The sequence below is a fragment of the Dermacentor silvarum genome, chromosome 3, assembly GCF_013339745.2.
Source record: "Dermacentor silvarum isolate Dsil-2018 chromosome 3, BIME_Dsil_1.4, whole genome shotgun sequence".
Taxonomy (NCBI): domain Eukaryota; kingdom Metazoa; phylum Arthropoda; class Arachnida; order Ixodida; family Ixodidae; genus Dermacentor; species Dermacentor silvarum.
The window spans coordinates 67,678,228-67,690,980 of NC_051156.1; the positions used below are offsets into that span (position 1 = coordinate 67,678,228).

Below are 12,753 nucleotides of genomic sequence, written 5' to 3' on the forward strand. Positions count from 1 at the left end.
GGAGATTGGCCTTGAAAACCCTATATTTAATTGTTGTCACTTGCTATCATTCAGAAAGTAAAGAAACCGCACGAAAAATGTTTAACTTTCTGGGGTTGCTTGTTGGCATCACGAATGTGCATTGGTGGTTTAAGTTGTGCCGTCATGCTTCAGCACTGGATGGATTCTTACCATCCTCTGCGGCTTAACCACCTGCCACTCAGATGCAGGCAGTAAAAGCAATGATGCTCGTGTGTAGTATTGAGAAGTCTTTCAACGAAGTGAGGCAGAAGAGTGCATGCCAGGCTCGGCATCACCTGACGCAGCATTGGATTCTTGAGGACAAACTGACCAGGTTGGAGTTTCGGCTTAGTAGGTAGGCTCATAATTACTGTAGCGTACCGTCCAAACTTACATACAGCACAAAATGATGCAACACACTCAGCCACGTGTCGTGGTGTGCGTTCATTGTACAGTCTGCAAACTAGCTACTGTACTCAGCAGTATTCCACTAGGTTGCTCTGAAGATTCGCAGTGCTTGTAAACTGGACACAAAGGGGCGGAATGGATTCAGAGTTCTGCAGCACACTGTCGTACATGAGCGCAAGCACTACTTAATGTTAAGTGAGCAGCAGCATCAACATTTTTAATGCCAGCCTATGTTAGAGATGTGACCACAAGTGGTTTGAGCGTTAGAATATCAATAGCACCTTCATGGCCTTTTGCACGAAGCCTGTCTACCAGGCCAGCAGAATGACGATCTATTCCCTTTGTAGCAGTGAGTACTCAAACACTTCTTTCTCTTTCTTAAAACAGACACGCCCTGCTCCTTCAGTAAACAAGACTGAAAGCACCGGGAAGTCGCGCAGTATGCCTGCAGTCACAAGTAATAACACGGATTCCTCCGTAAGTTTCATGAACTCATCCTCATTAAAGCCTAATCTTCATGAGCCAAAAATAAAGGTATAACCAACATGCAGCGAAATTCGACAAATGTATCGACAGTTTTTTTTTATTCACAGAACTTCGGTAGAGATGATTTGAATTGGCGTCCTCGTGGCTGCGATCGTCTGGTACTAGCACTTTGTGAAGAAGCGTAAACAAGAAATGTGACAGCATGGTAGGCGCGTCTTTCGCCGAACGTCGAATTGATGACAAAGATACTCCAGTAATAACGGTCGCCATCAAAACGGGAAATAGTGTACGCTTGATTATACATTTCCCTGATATCGTCGCCGGATTGTCCGGGTACTAGCACGGCAAAGAGCTGCGTTCTTAACGTTTTGTAGAAACTACCAATTCACAAATGCACGCTTTTTTAGCTGCTAGGCTCTTACCAGGTGGCAATTTCGCACCACAAGGCGAACCACGGTGTTCACAGCTTTACCGTGTGAAACTCTTGCGGTGTAAGCCAGTAAAGACATGAGCGAAAAAAGAGAGAGCGAAAATAGAGAAGAATTGGAAGCTCGGATTTGGTACTGCATAATAGCTTGCTATAAGCAGGATAGACAATCAAGTATTCGAAATACCTACTACCGTGCGTTGCTCACACCATAGTGTGTCGGCGTACACGGGTTCCCCGGCTGATGGCTTGCTCATACAACGCACCACTTGATGTACCATTTAAGTTGCTTTCAAAATTTACTCCTTTGCTGAACGCACACTTGCAAATCACAACGCGCGCTGATGCTCTCTTTTGATTCGCGCAGCAAGAGTTTTGTATTGCAAGTTGCGCAAGAACGGGTTTAGAAGCTGTTTAAGTGGCACAACTGGGGACATCGTATCCTCTCTGAGTTGCGCCACACTCGAGCAACGTGTCACTCGGTTTAATTCGTTTGTGGAGAAAACTATGGTAAAATGCCAACTGAACTCAAATACCTTAATGCAGTGAGTTCAGAAGCAAACTTCCACGACCGTGCCAAGTGCTTGGGCTCTCAACGCTTTTGTTAAGTGAGGCTCATTTATTTATTTGCACGGGTCAGGTAATACTACGCCTTGTAACGAAGTATATACATGCTTATATAAAGGTTATAAATATTCAGATGAACCATTTCTTATTGAAAACGTATTGCAACTATTGCATGAAACAAGTATTGGTGACTAATTTTTGACTTCATATTTAGCCAGGAACTATATTAGACGACCATTAAGGTGTCAAACAATCATTACGGCCTTGGTAAGTGAAACTCATGTTACGTCATTGCTTGTCATGTGCAGCTACTATGATATATATATTCTAAATATTCTCAGCGGAATGAAATCAGTAATCTCCTTTAAGACAAACTGAACAGCAAATTTCAGCCACAGAGGAAGTTCTTTTTATAGAGAATTAAGGACATTTGTCCAAGGCTTTGTTGTGCGATCAGTGTCTTAAGTATGTTGCAAACAAGATGGAGACAACAAGCATGGTGATGATGATAACGTTCTAAAGGACGAGCGTAATAACGGAGCTAGATTATGCGCACATTATTAAAAGGCGCTCTTTTCTAGCGTTATTCTTGTTGAAGTGCAGCTTGCGCGGGCGACAATTTGTAATTTCATTGTATGTGTTTCTGGACTAAGTAGTTCTAATTGGCGATATAATCAATAGGACAACTTTACACAGGGCCAGAATACGAACAAACGCAGGGAAGGATGCACTTGATTCGGTCTAACGTAATCGTAATTTGTTCTTTCGCCAATATCAACCAACAGTCCACGAAGCGGTAATACTTAGCTGCGGATTGTACAGTTTTTTTTCTACATTAAGAGAAAGAAATACAGCTGGGCAGGCTATGTAATGCGTAGGGTAGATAACCGAGTTACAGAATGGGTGCCAATAGAAGGGAAGCGCAGTCGAGGATGGCAGAAAACTAGGTGGGGTGATGAAATTAAGAAACTTGCAGGTAGAAATTGGAATCAGATAGCGCAAAAAGGGGGTAACTGGAGATCGCAGGTACAGGCCTTCGTCCTGCAGCGGGCAGAAAGATAGGCTGATCATGATGATGATGACTTTTACATAGCACCTCTCCTATGGTTCGGCCCAATTTGGCATTGTAGCTTTCTTGGGATGAGCATTCCCACTGTCTTTAAAAGATCCGGCGTTACACGGCGAAGGACCTGGAGCGGGCGCCACAATATGTGTGAAGTGAAGTGCGACATTGTATGCGTTCCAAAGTGGAACGGAGGCAGTTCGTTCTTTACGTCACGAACTAGGCGGTCCGCAATGTTCGCGAGAACGAGAGGAAGCAAACAGCCAATGAGAGAAGTGGAAGCCTGCGTCACGCTTTTGACGTCTGCTTGGGAACCGTAAAATATATTTAGAAGCGTTTTTAACATGTTGAGAAATATTTGACTATTATGACTAAGCAGCACAATGTGTTGGTGTTACTTTTCAAAGATTCAACTTGGAATGCAGAAAGACTGAAACAAAGTATTGCAGTTAATGTTTCGAAATGGCGCTAGGTGGTGAGCGAAACGTTTAGTGGTGGCCACCCCGTTTTAAGCAATGCTTTTATTGCATGTCTCCACCACTATTGAAATTCAAACGGCGCGACTTTTGAAGTGGTTGGTTCAGTCGAGCCGTCGCGTGCGGAGAGCCATGGCACAAAACGTGCCAGCTCACCCGTTAAGGGACCGCGCTTTTCCGAGGGCCAGCAGGAGGCGGTGCTCGCTTTTATGGAGTAGCATCCCGAGCTGGCTTTAAGATTCAGCGAGCTGGGGCCGGGCTTCACCCTTGTCGATTGGCGACCTTGTGAAAACGGTCAACCAGTGGCAGGACTGGTGGAGGTAGCAGGCATACGAGGCCCGCCGCGACGCTGGCATCCAATGATAGGGTCAAACTCATCGCACAAGCTACGCACTGTTCGTTTGTACAGACGAAAATGGTGCCGGAACTCTTCTTGAGTCAACTCTTCAAATGCCTCATCTACCTCGCGTCATCCTCCCTGCGCGACTGCAGCAGCCGCACAGGCGACACGAAAGGGCGCGGCAGAGAAAGCCAACTGTTGGGAGTGCCGAATTGGATTGAACCGGATACGAAAAAGGCTAACTGTCCTAAGACCTTACGTTTTAATCAAATCCAAGCCGTCTGGTTGCCGTTCTAATCCGTTCTATCGGACAGGACAGACTCAACATCCGTTCCGTTGCGTTCGTCAGATAGCAGACGACACGGAATGACTAACAGCAGCAAGACGTCACGGCTAATGTGACAATGAACGTCATGGCGTTCGTCACGGCTCACATTGGCCAATCGTGCGTGGCTCGGTGGAACGGACAGCCTCGGTTCTATTTCGGAACGCGTACAAGATCGCGCGCCTGATGTTTGTGCTGGCCAGCACACCAAATTTTGACTTGGGGATATCTTCGAATGTAACTGTGTCCTTAGGCAAAGCACTCGGGTGCGCATAGTTTCGAAGCACGGCTATAAACAAGAGTTGGATGCTGACGCTTTGTCTGTCAGCTTTTTTTTCTTCGTCCCTGTTGTATTTCGGAACGCGTACATGATCGCGCGCCTGATGTTTGCGCTGGCCAGCACACCAAATTTTGACTTGGGGAAATCTTCGAATGTAACTGTGTCCTTAGGCAAAGCACTCGGGTGCGCATAGTTTCGAAGCACGGCTATAAACAAGAGTTGGATGCTGACGCTTTGTCTGTCAGCTTTTTTTTCTTCGTCCCTGTTGTATTTCGGAACGCGTACATGATCGCGCGCCTGATGTTTGCGCTGGCCAGCACACCAAATTTTGACTTGGGGAAATCTTCGAATGTAACTGTGTCCTTAGGCAAAGCACTCGGGTGCGCATAGTTTCGAAGCACGGCTATAAACAAGAGTTGGATGCTGACGCTTTGTCTGTCAGCTTTTTTTTCTTCGTCCCTGTTGTATTTCGGAACGCGTACATGATCGCGCGCCTGATGTTTGCGCTGGCCAGCACACCAAATTTTGACTTGGGGATATCTTCGAATGTAACTGTGTCCTTAGGCAAAGCACTCGGGTGCGCATAGTTTCGAAGCACGGCTATAAACAAGAGTTGGATGCTGACGCTTTGTCTGTCAGCTTTTTTTTCTTCGTCCCTGTTGTATTTCGGAACGCGTACATGATCGCGCGCCTGATGTTTGCGCTGGCCAGCACACCAAATTTTGACTTGGGGAAATCTTCGAATGTAACTGTGTCCTTAGGCAAAGCACTCGGGTGCGCATAGTTTCGAAGCACGGCTATAAACAAGAGTTGGATGCTGACGCTTTGTCTGTCAGCTTTTTTTTCTTCGTCCCTGTTATATTTCGGAACGCGTACATGATCGCGCGCCTGATGTTTGCGCTGGCCAGCACACCAAATTTTGACTTGGGGAAATCTTCGAATGTAACTGTGTCCTTAGGCAAAGCACTCGGGTGCTCATAGTTTCGAAGCACGGCTATAAGCAAGAGTTGGATGCTGACGCTTTGTCTGCCAGCTTTTTTTCTACGTCCTTTGTAGCCACGACCTTGTTTAGACATTTTGAAGTCATGTCCGGTTGTGAAGTATTGACAATTAATCATGCAGTGATGACAATAGTGATGCCGTACTGCTGACATTGTTGCGACGACACACACGTCCCTAAATAATTGTCATCTCATTTCTGCCTACCAGATACTAACAAGTTATCTGTGAGTGCCTGTGGACTACGCCGGAAAAACATTTTATTTCTGAAAGGACGTAGCTGTGTACTGAAGCTGCTGAATAATGATCCTGAAAGCCTGGGCATCTTTCTAAGCTCTGTACAACTCTATACAAATCACGATAATTAATTGCAGGGGCTTGCATTATTGACCAATGAAGGCGAAGCTGTATACGCATGACTGTATTTTTATTGCCCGTTTTCTTTGTTTTTGGAAAGGTGTTTGCAATAGCAATTAAACGGGGAAAGCCCCGTGTGCTAGCGCTTTTTCTGCGCTTTGCAATAATTATAGAAAACTGTATGTATTTGAAGCAAAATAACACGACAACGTTATCCCGAGCGAAGAGAGTGGGCTACGATATCCGTCACGCTGTTTGTTTCAAGACAGGTACATAAATGTTCGAGTCATTAGTAGGGTCGTGCGAATACTAGAAATTTCGAATACTCCGTATGGTTATTGCTATTCAAATTGTATTTCGTTGGAGCAATCACTGTTCGAAATTGTCGAATATTCGTTTCTGTTCGAATATGAGGAACAACACTTATTTGAGTCTTACGGGAAAGCACACAGATCAAAGTTGCGACTGTGTCCAATGATCCCACTGTACGAGAATTTGCTTTCAGCAAAGATAAACTTGTTGCTGAGAGAACGCATGCAATGGATTTCTTTTGTTCTATAATTTCCGGTTATTCATTAAAAAACCTCTCCTGCCGACCTTCAAACCTGGTTACACGCGAGCTTGTGGCGGAAATGGCAGGCTGAATTAGACGAGACCGTAAAGAACTAAAGGGCAAGATATAGTTCGGCGTAACGCGCGCGCGCGGCCACGCGCGGCGCGGTTAAGCAACGCCGGTGAAAAGTGCACCATCTACAGTTCGGCGTCACGGCGTAGCCGGCCTGCTCAGCTGCGTCGGGCGCGCTCAGCGCCGCCGGCGCGGAGATAGAACATGTTCTATTTCATGTGGCTGCCGCTAGACCAGAATTCACTGCGCGCTGTAGGAGCAGCGGGCAGAAGGCAAAATGGTGGCTTGCGGCGCTCGTAGTGAAAGCGCGGCTGTGGCTTTCTCAACGTCCGTGGACGATGACAACGCAAGTGAGGATGTATGCACATGTTTCGCTACCGCTTTTGACGTAGCCGACGCACTAGCGCTAGGAGCACGATCTTCTGGCTGTCAGGTCAAGTTAACGCCATGCCGTGAAGGCAGTCAAACAGCACACGGAGCGAGGCCTGTGCATAAGGTATTTTTTTGTGCTTGCGTATGTAAAAAATCACGATGTGCTTTCTTGTCGAACTGATGTTTTTATTTTATGCATGACTGGCCCCTAGGCATCTATGTATGTTGGTTGTCTGAAATAAAGTGCCTTCTCTCGTCAAAAAAAAAAAAAAAAAAAGCGCGCGCAACTCGGACGGCGCGGGCACTTTCTGTCAGAAAGTGAGAATGCGCATGCGTCAAGGATCGCGCGGCCGTGAAGTTGCGCTCCCACACACAGAGATGGCGCTAGCCTCGCGCGGCGTGCGCGCGGAACTGTAGAGGAGGCAAATTTCTTCCACAGGCTGGTGTGGCTGGCGTAGCGTATCCGACTTCGCCTGCCGCGGCCTGGCGCGCCGAAAACGCTGGACTATATCTTGGCCTTAACACCCCATCGAACCTGTGCGAAGGATTTGTATTTTCATTTCATGATGATGAATATTTGTAAAGTTTATTGGCACGAAGAGTAGTATGTTTTTTTTTTCGCCACAATGAATGAGTGAAAATGCTAACAATGTGCAAGCTAATTATCCTTCCAACCTTAATACACGGGAATTTTTTTTACAAAAGAGTTACGATATTGTCACGTAGTAGTGATGGTGAAGAAAACAGTCGCAAAACTGTGAATGACGAAATGGACTTTTTATTGGGCGAACCTGTGCCCACAAAAGCAAGTTGCACTCGAAGCACAACGATAGCGGCGAACAGAGTCGGCGATGGTCGAAATCTGATCAGCGACGAAACGCTTCGGCTTTTATGTAAGAGTCATAGAATGTCCCCGAATAATCCCTGGTGCCCGCGTGTCTTCCCGAAAGTACTAGACAAATCACGGCGCTCATACAATCAGATTACGTTAGCGTCGGCGTCAACAGACAATGGATAGAAGCATCGATAATGTTCGATAAACTTCCGATACTTGCAGGTGCGTCCTGCGCCGAGCGATAACGTTTATCATTTGTTAGCCGATGAAAAGTAGTCACCGGTGAAAGATAAACAAGTACACGTGTCAATATATTCGATATTTACGATATTAACAGTTAATATCCAGCTCTGCTGCCTAACTGCAAGGCTCCCATTGATGTTCTACTCATTGCAGAAGTTTCCTCAGCCGCCGATTCGTGGAAACTTAAACTTTCTTTGCTAGTTCGCCATTTAGAACGGAATTTAGATGGGATAGAGATCGATTATACGAGGCGCTATCTGGTGTATTTCACAAACCGAGCATCGAGTGCAATGACATTTAACTTTTTCTCGGAAGCCATGCTCCGTACACTTTCGCGGTGGGGGTACGTAATGCACTGATGCTCATACTGATGTCCACATTTTATTGACATGTAAGTGCGCTGAACACTTAGTTACAGTTTGTACCCAGCCCAGTTGCCTAACTGAAATTTATTAGACAACCATCACAGGTTGTAGCACATGCTTCCTCTAAAAAACATCAAAACATAGTCGTCAGAGCAAGCTGTGTCGAAAATATTCCTTGTGATCGTGTAATACAATTGAAGTCCGGTACTCCACGCCTGAACTGGCGTATTGTGCTGCGGCGAAATGCGCTTCATGGTAATGACGTTTGACTTTGTTCGGAAGGCATGTTGACAGTCACTCCGCGCTAACAACGGCGAGAATGAAAATGAAGGACACAAAGACTGGGACTCTTATTGGGTCCTTTCTTTTTGTACGCGTCGTCTCTGCTGCTTAAAACCTGTTGCCGTGTTATACGAAAGCAATATTGTATGGTAGGCTGTGCTGTTTTAAGTTCTCGAATTCAATGTCATAAGTACAACAACGGGTAAAATAATCATGGTGTGTTGGAGCAACAAATAATTCATTCAGCTAGATACGTAGTAATACTTTGAGGCTTGCCGTAACAGCCTTTGTAAATTGCTAATACCCTATCTGTAACACTAGTCATCTTTAATAAGTACTTTAAGCAAAGAAATGTCATACTGCTTTTAAAGCAAGACAAGTTGTAAAACGCAAATTAAGTAGTATAAACGTGTAGCGCAATTTAACCAGAGTACAACACTTTCAGAGATCTTATACGTACATGCAAACAAATTCTCCATTGCTTGAATCTTTCCCGACATGTCTATTCTAAAAGAGGCCATGCATAAACCATACATCTACAAGCTGCAGCGGGTTTGCCTGCTCTATCTTTGTTGTCAGAAAAAAATGGTTGTATCAGCATTGTCTTTTTTAATGCTTAGGTGCCAGATATTGGCCCTGTATTACCATTCGGGTAACATATTGCGACGGGAAAAGGTCTTGTAAAGTGCTGGTTGAATAACTTGGCGCTCTAATAGTGACACGTGGTAAGGTCGCCGGTGAATTGAAGGCGCATCACCAGGGTGTAGGGGATGGTTCAGGAGAGAGGCTTAACCTAAGGGACGGATGTCAAAGTCGAAAATATCGGAGTATGTGCCGAGCAAATGATGGAGGTTGTCCACTCGTGGGAGCAGAATGTCAGGGGCAATCATCATTGTGGTATCGCACTGTGCCAACGGAGAAGTGGGCGCGTAACTGGAAAAAAAATTGCCGAAGGTGGGTCAGACGACGGTGATGAAATCTTGTATTCATCTGATGGCGAGAGAGTCACCAAAGCTATGTCTTGTTGAAGAAGCTGAGGTTCGAGCCCGAATTTCAAGCGATGCAGACAAGTATCGTTGGCCATAATAGTCACAACGGTGTGGGGAAAAACGTTTGTGCGGCAAAAGGACACTGGAAGACCATCCGATAGACTTAGGTAGGGTACAGCGGCAATACAGGTCACCGCTTGCGGCGCAAACGAGCGAACTCTGCACAAGAGAGCTGACTCCGGACTGTGTCGGGAACGTTTGGTTAAGCGTGCAAGTTCCACGACACCGGCCGAGCACTAAATTACAGCGGAGTAGTCAAACAGGAAATCAAGTCCAAGAATTACGTCATGAGGCAAGTGGAGAATAACATGAAACGAAAGGGAAGTATGGCGGCCAGCGAGATTCACGCGTGAGGTGCCCATTCCGAGCGCGGCCGGAGTTCCGCCGTCAGCGACAGGCACAGTGAGGGACCCGGGAGGTGTTAGCACTTTGTTTAATCGTTCACAGAGATCAGAAATCACGATAGAAATTTGTGCATCGATGTCACTAAGGGCAGTGACGGGTAGGCCATCCGCTTCTGCGGCAAGTAGGTTCTCTTACGTCAGTTAAGACTAAAAAGAATCTGCAGGTCGGGGGTTCAATGCAGTGTCACCTCCGGGAGCTCAGGAACTGAGCGTTTCTCAGTAAAACTGAACTCCGGGAGTTCAGTTTTCCTGAGAAGCGTGTCGAGAGGAGTGCGGCGATGTATAGCAGTGGGGCAGATGTGACCCTGGACGAGGATCGTGCGCGGAACGCGGACTACTGGAGCGTCGAGTTGATGCAGGAGCATCTCAGAGCGGTGAGCTGGTACGAGCGAAATGCTGCTGGGGGATGATTGTTGTTGCGGCGACAATCGTGGAGGAAGGTGGGTGGTATCGGCAGTGACGAGAAGTATGTCTAACGCCGTGGTAATGAAAACAGATGGGCTAGTCACCCTGAGTTCTCCACTGGGCCGGATCGCGACAGCGGCGAAACGTTTCTGCTTTTCTATAAGGCGCAGCAGAACTGGCCTGAGGCTGCGGAAGGGAGCCAAAAGACTGGAGTCATACGTTAGCCAGCTTTTTTCTAACGACGGCTTGAATTACAGGGACTGTCGTTCGGGAATCGTCGGGAAGGCACGTGAAGAAAGAAGGTGGAAACGCCGCCTCAATTTCTTGACGCACGATGCGGACATGGCTATCGGTGGTCGGTTGATGATTGGGCGGCTGAATGTCCGCGTAGGACGATGCAGTGGGAGTGATTGGAAGCCGCATGAATTGTTCGGTGTTCAGTTCTTCATAATCCCTGCATTCCTTGATAATGTCTTAAGCGGTTGAGTAGTCCTTCAAGATCAGCATATCGAAAGCATCATCACCGATGCCTTTCAGCACGTGGCTTACTTTATCCGCCTCCGTCATGTTCGTATGGACTGAGCGGTAAAGTGCGAGGATGTCAAGAATTTACGACACGTACGACTACATGGGAGATTGAGCGCGACAGGAAAGATCTTTCGAAGCGGCGCGCTGGTGGCCAATTGGCTTGCGAAATAGGTCACGAAGCTTCTACATGTATAAGTCCCAGCTGGCCAACTCGCGCCGTGAGCGTCAAACCACACGCGCTGTCCTGCTGAGGTAGAAAGAAACATTGGTGAGCATCACTGTGGGGTTACACCTATTGTTCGTTGCGACGTGCTCGTAATTTCCAAGACGTCGACGCTGTCGGTGCCACAGAAAGAGGCATTGTCTTCGGCTTGGATCAAGATCATCGGCTGGGGTGCTGATGTTATTGACGCAGTGTCCCTGCCTGTTGACATGGTGTAACTTACCAGGACACGTCTGCAGCGGAGTTCCATGTTGTGTAGCACTCAGCGCCTCCACCACAATGCCACAGGGAAATGTGTAAATAAAAATACATTTACAAGCTCTCTACAACGAGCTGCAAAGCCAAGGTGGCGGAAAGACAATACTTACAATAGTCGTCCTCTTTCACATAGCCACCAACGTCGGCATTGTCAAATTGCTGGTGGTCTCGTGAAAATATTTGTGGGGGGAGCACTCGGACAATGGCATAAGGCGATTGTCTAACAATAACTTCATTCAAAGTCCTAATGAAGTTTGTGGTGTAGGAGGAACTCTTATCGTCGGCAAAGAGAAATTATTGCAAGAGGTTCGGAGCTAGTTACCCAAGTAAGATTCTGAATCAAAATATTTTTAAAATATTAAATAAATTTGGACTTACTAAGTGTGCGCGAGGTGTGCGTTAAATGATGTTTTCTGAAACCCGTTGCTCGTGCAGATGATTTTTATAGCTTGAGTCATAGTTTCAGTCCGCTGGCAACACTTCTTTCGTTTATTTTCGTTTTGCTTAGTGACTATCACTCAAACGACTGGAAACCATAACCATGTGAACGACGTTGTAGTCTGGCAGCGCCCTGTTCATTCCCACAGAGTACCTCCCTCGCCATTGTCTGATAAGGGACTTTCAATCAATCAATATTTCTAAGCTATTTATAACCTCCTAGCCCGCTATATAGGTTATGTTTAAAACTCTGGCGTTTCTTGTCTTCCTTGTTCCTCTTTCAGACCCCAAATAAACTGAGCAAACAACGGACACACTATCGCATCGACGAAGCGCTCTTCGACGACGACGAGCAGGTGAACCACATCCGTGGTTCGCGCATCGCGTACACGACCTTCCAAGGGCTGCCATCCATGCAGCGCCAGGTGCTTCCTTCTCTGCAGCTGTCGCCCGCTCAGCTGTTTCTGGTCGCCCACTGCGCCTTCAGCTGCACGCGAACAAGCCCGGAAGATACGGACGCGCAAAAACCGACCGATAGATCCTGCATGGTGATTTTCGTTCACTCGCGAGGACTGGCACCCATGGCGTGCGGACACGGAACAGACCAGGCGTTCGGGCCATGCACGTACGCCTGAGGAGCTTGCGTACACATTTGCTGCGTGGTACCATTAAAACCTGAACATATCAAGTTTGCGCAAATTTTACAGCGTTTCGAGCAATAACACGTGACGATGCATTTTATTATGCGAAGTGGTACATACAGGAGGTGTACGAAAATATACAAGATGGATAAAGTACCAAAATCCACAAAGAATTCGTAAGGTCTCGTGGAAAATCACATTTTCACTGGCAAAATAAACTTTCGGAAAAGGAAAACGTCTCAGCTGCAAAAGCTTCTTTCTTTGTCATTTCTATGGCTTCTCATTTATCGACGGGCTGCTCTAATGTACACGTTCTTTTTGACTTTCACTAATGGTAAGTGGTAGAACATTCTAAAG

At 46.6% G+C, this 12,753-nt stretch overlaps 1 protein-coding gene across 1 annotated transcript; it reads left to right on the forward strand.

Moving 5' to 3' along the window:
• Positions 1 to 799: 799 nt before the first annotated feature.
• Positions 800 to 12,552, forward strand: LOC125944494 (uncharacterized). The gene is made up of 2 exons (XM_049664996.1): positions 800 to 885; positions 12,040 to 12,552. The coding sequence occupies exons 1-2, from the start codon at positions 850 to 852 to the stop codon at positions 12,388 to 12,390; spliced, it is 387 nt and encodes a 128-aa protein (XP_049520953.1). The 5' UTR covers positions 800 to 849; the 3' UTR covers positions 12,391 to 12,552.
• The last annotated feature ends 201 nt before the right edge of the window (positions 12,553 to 12,753 follow it).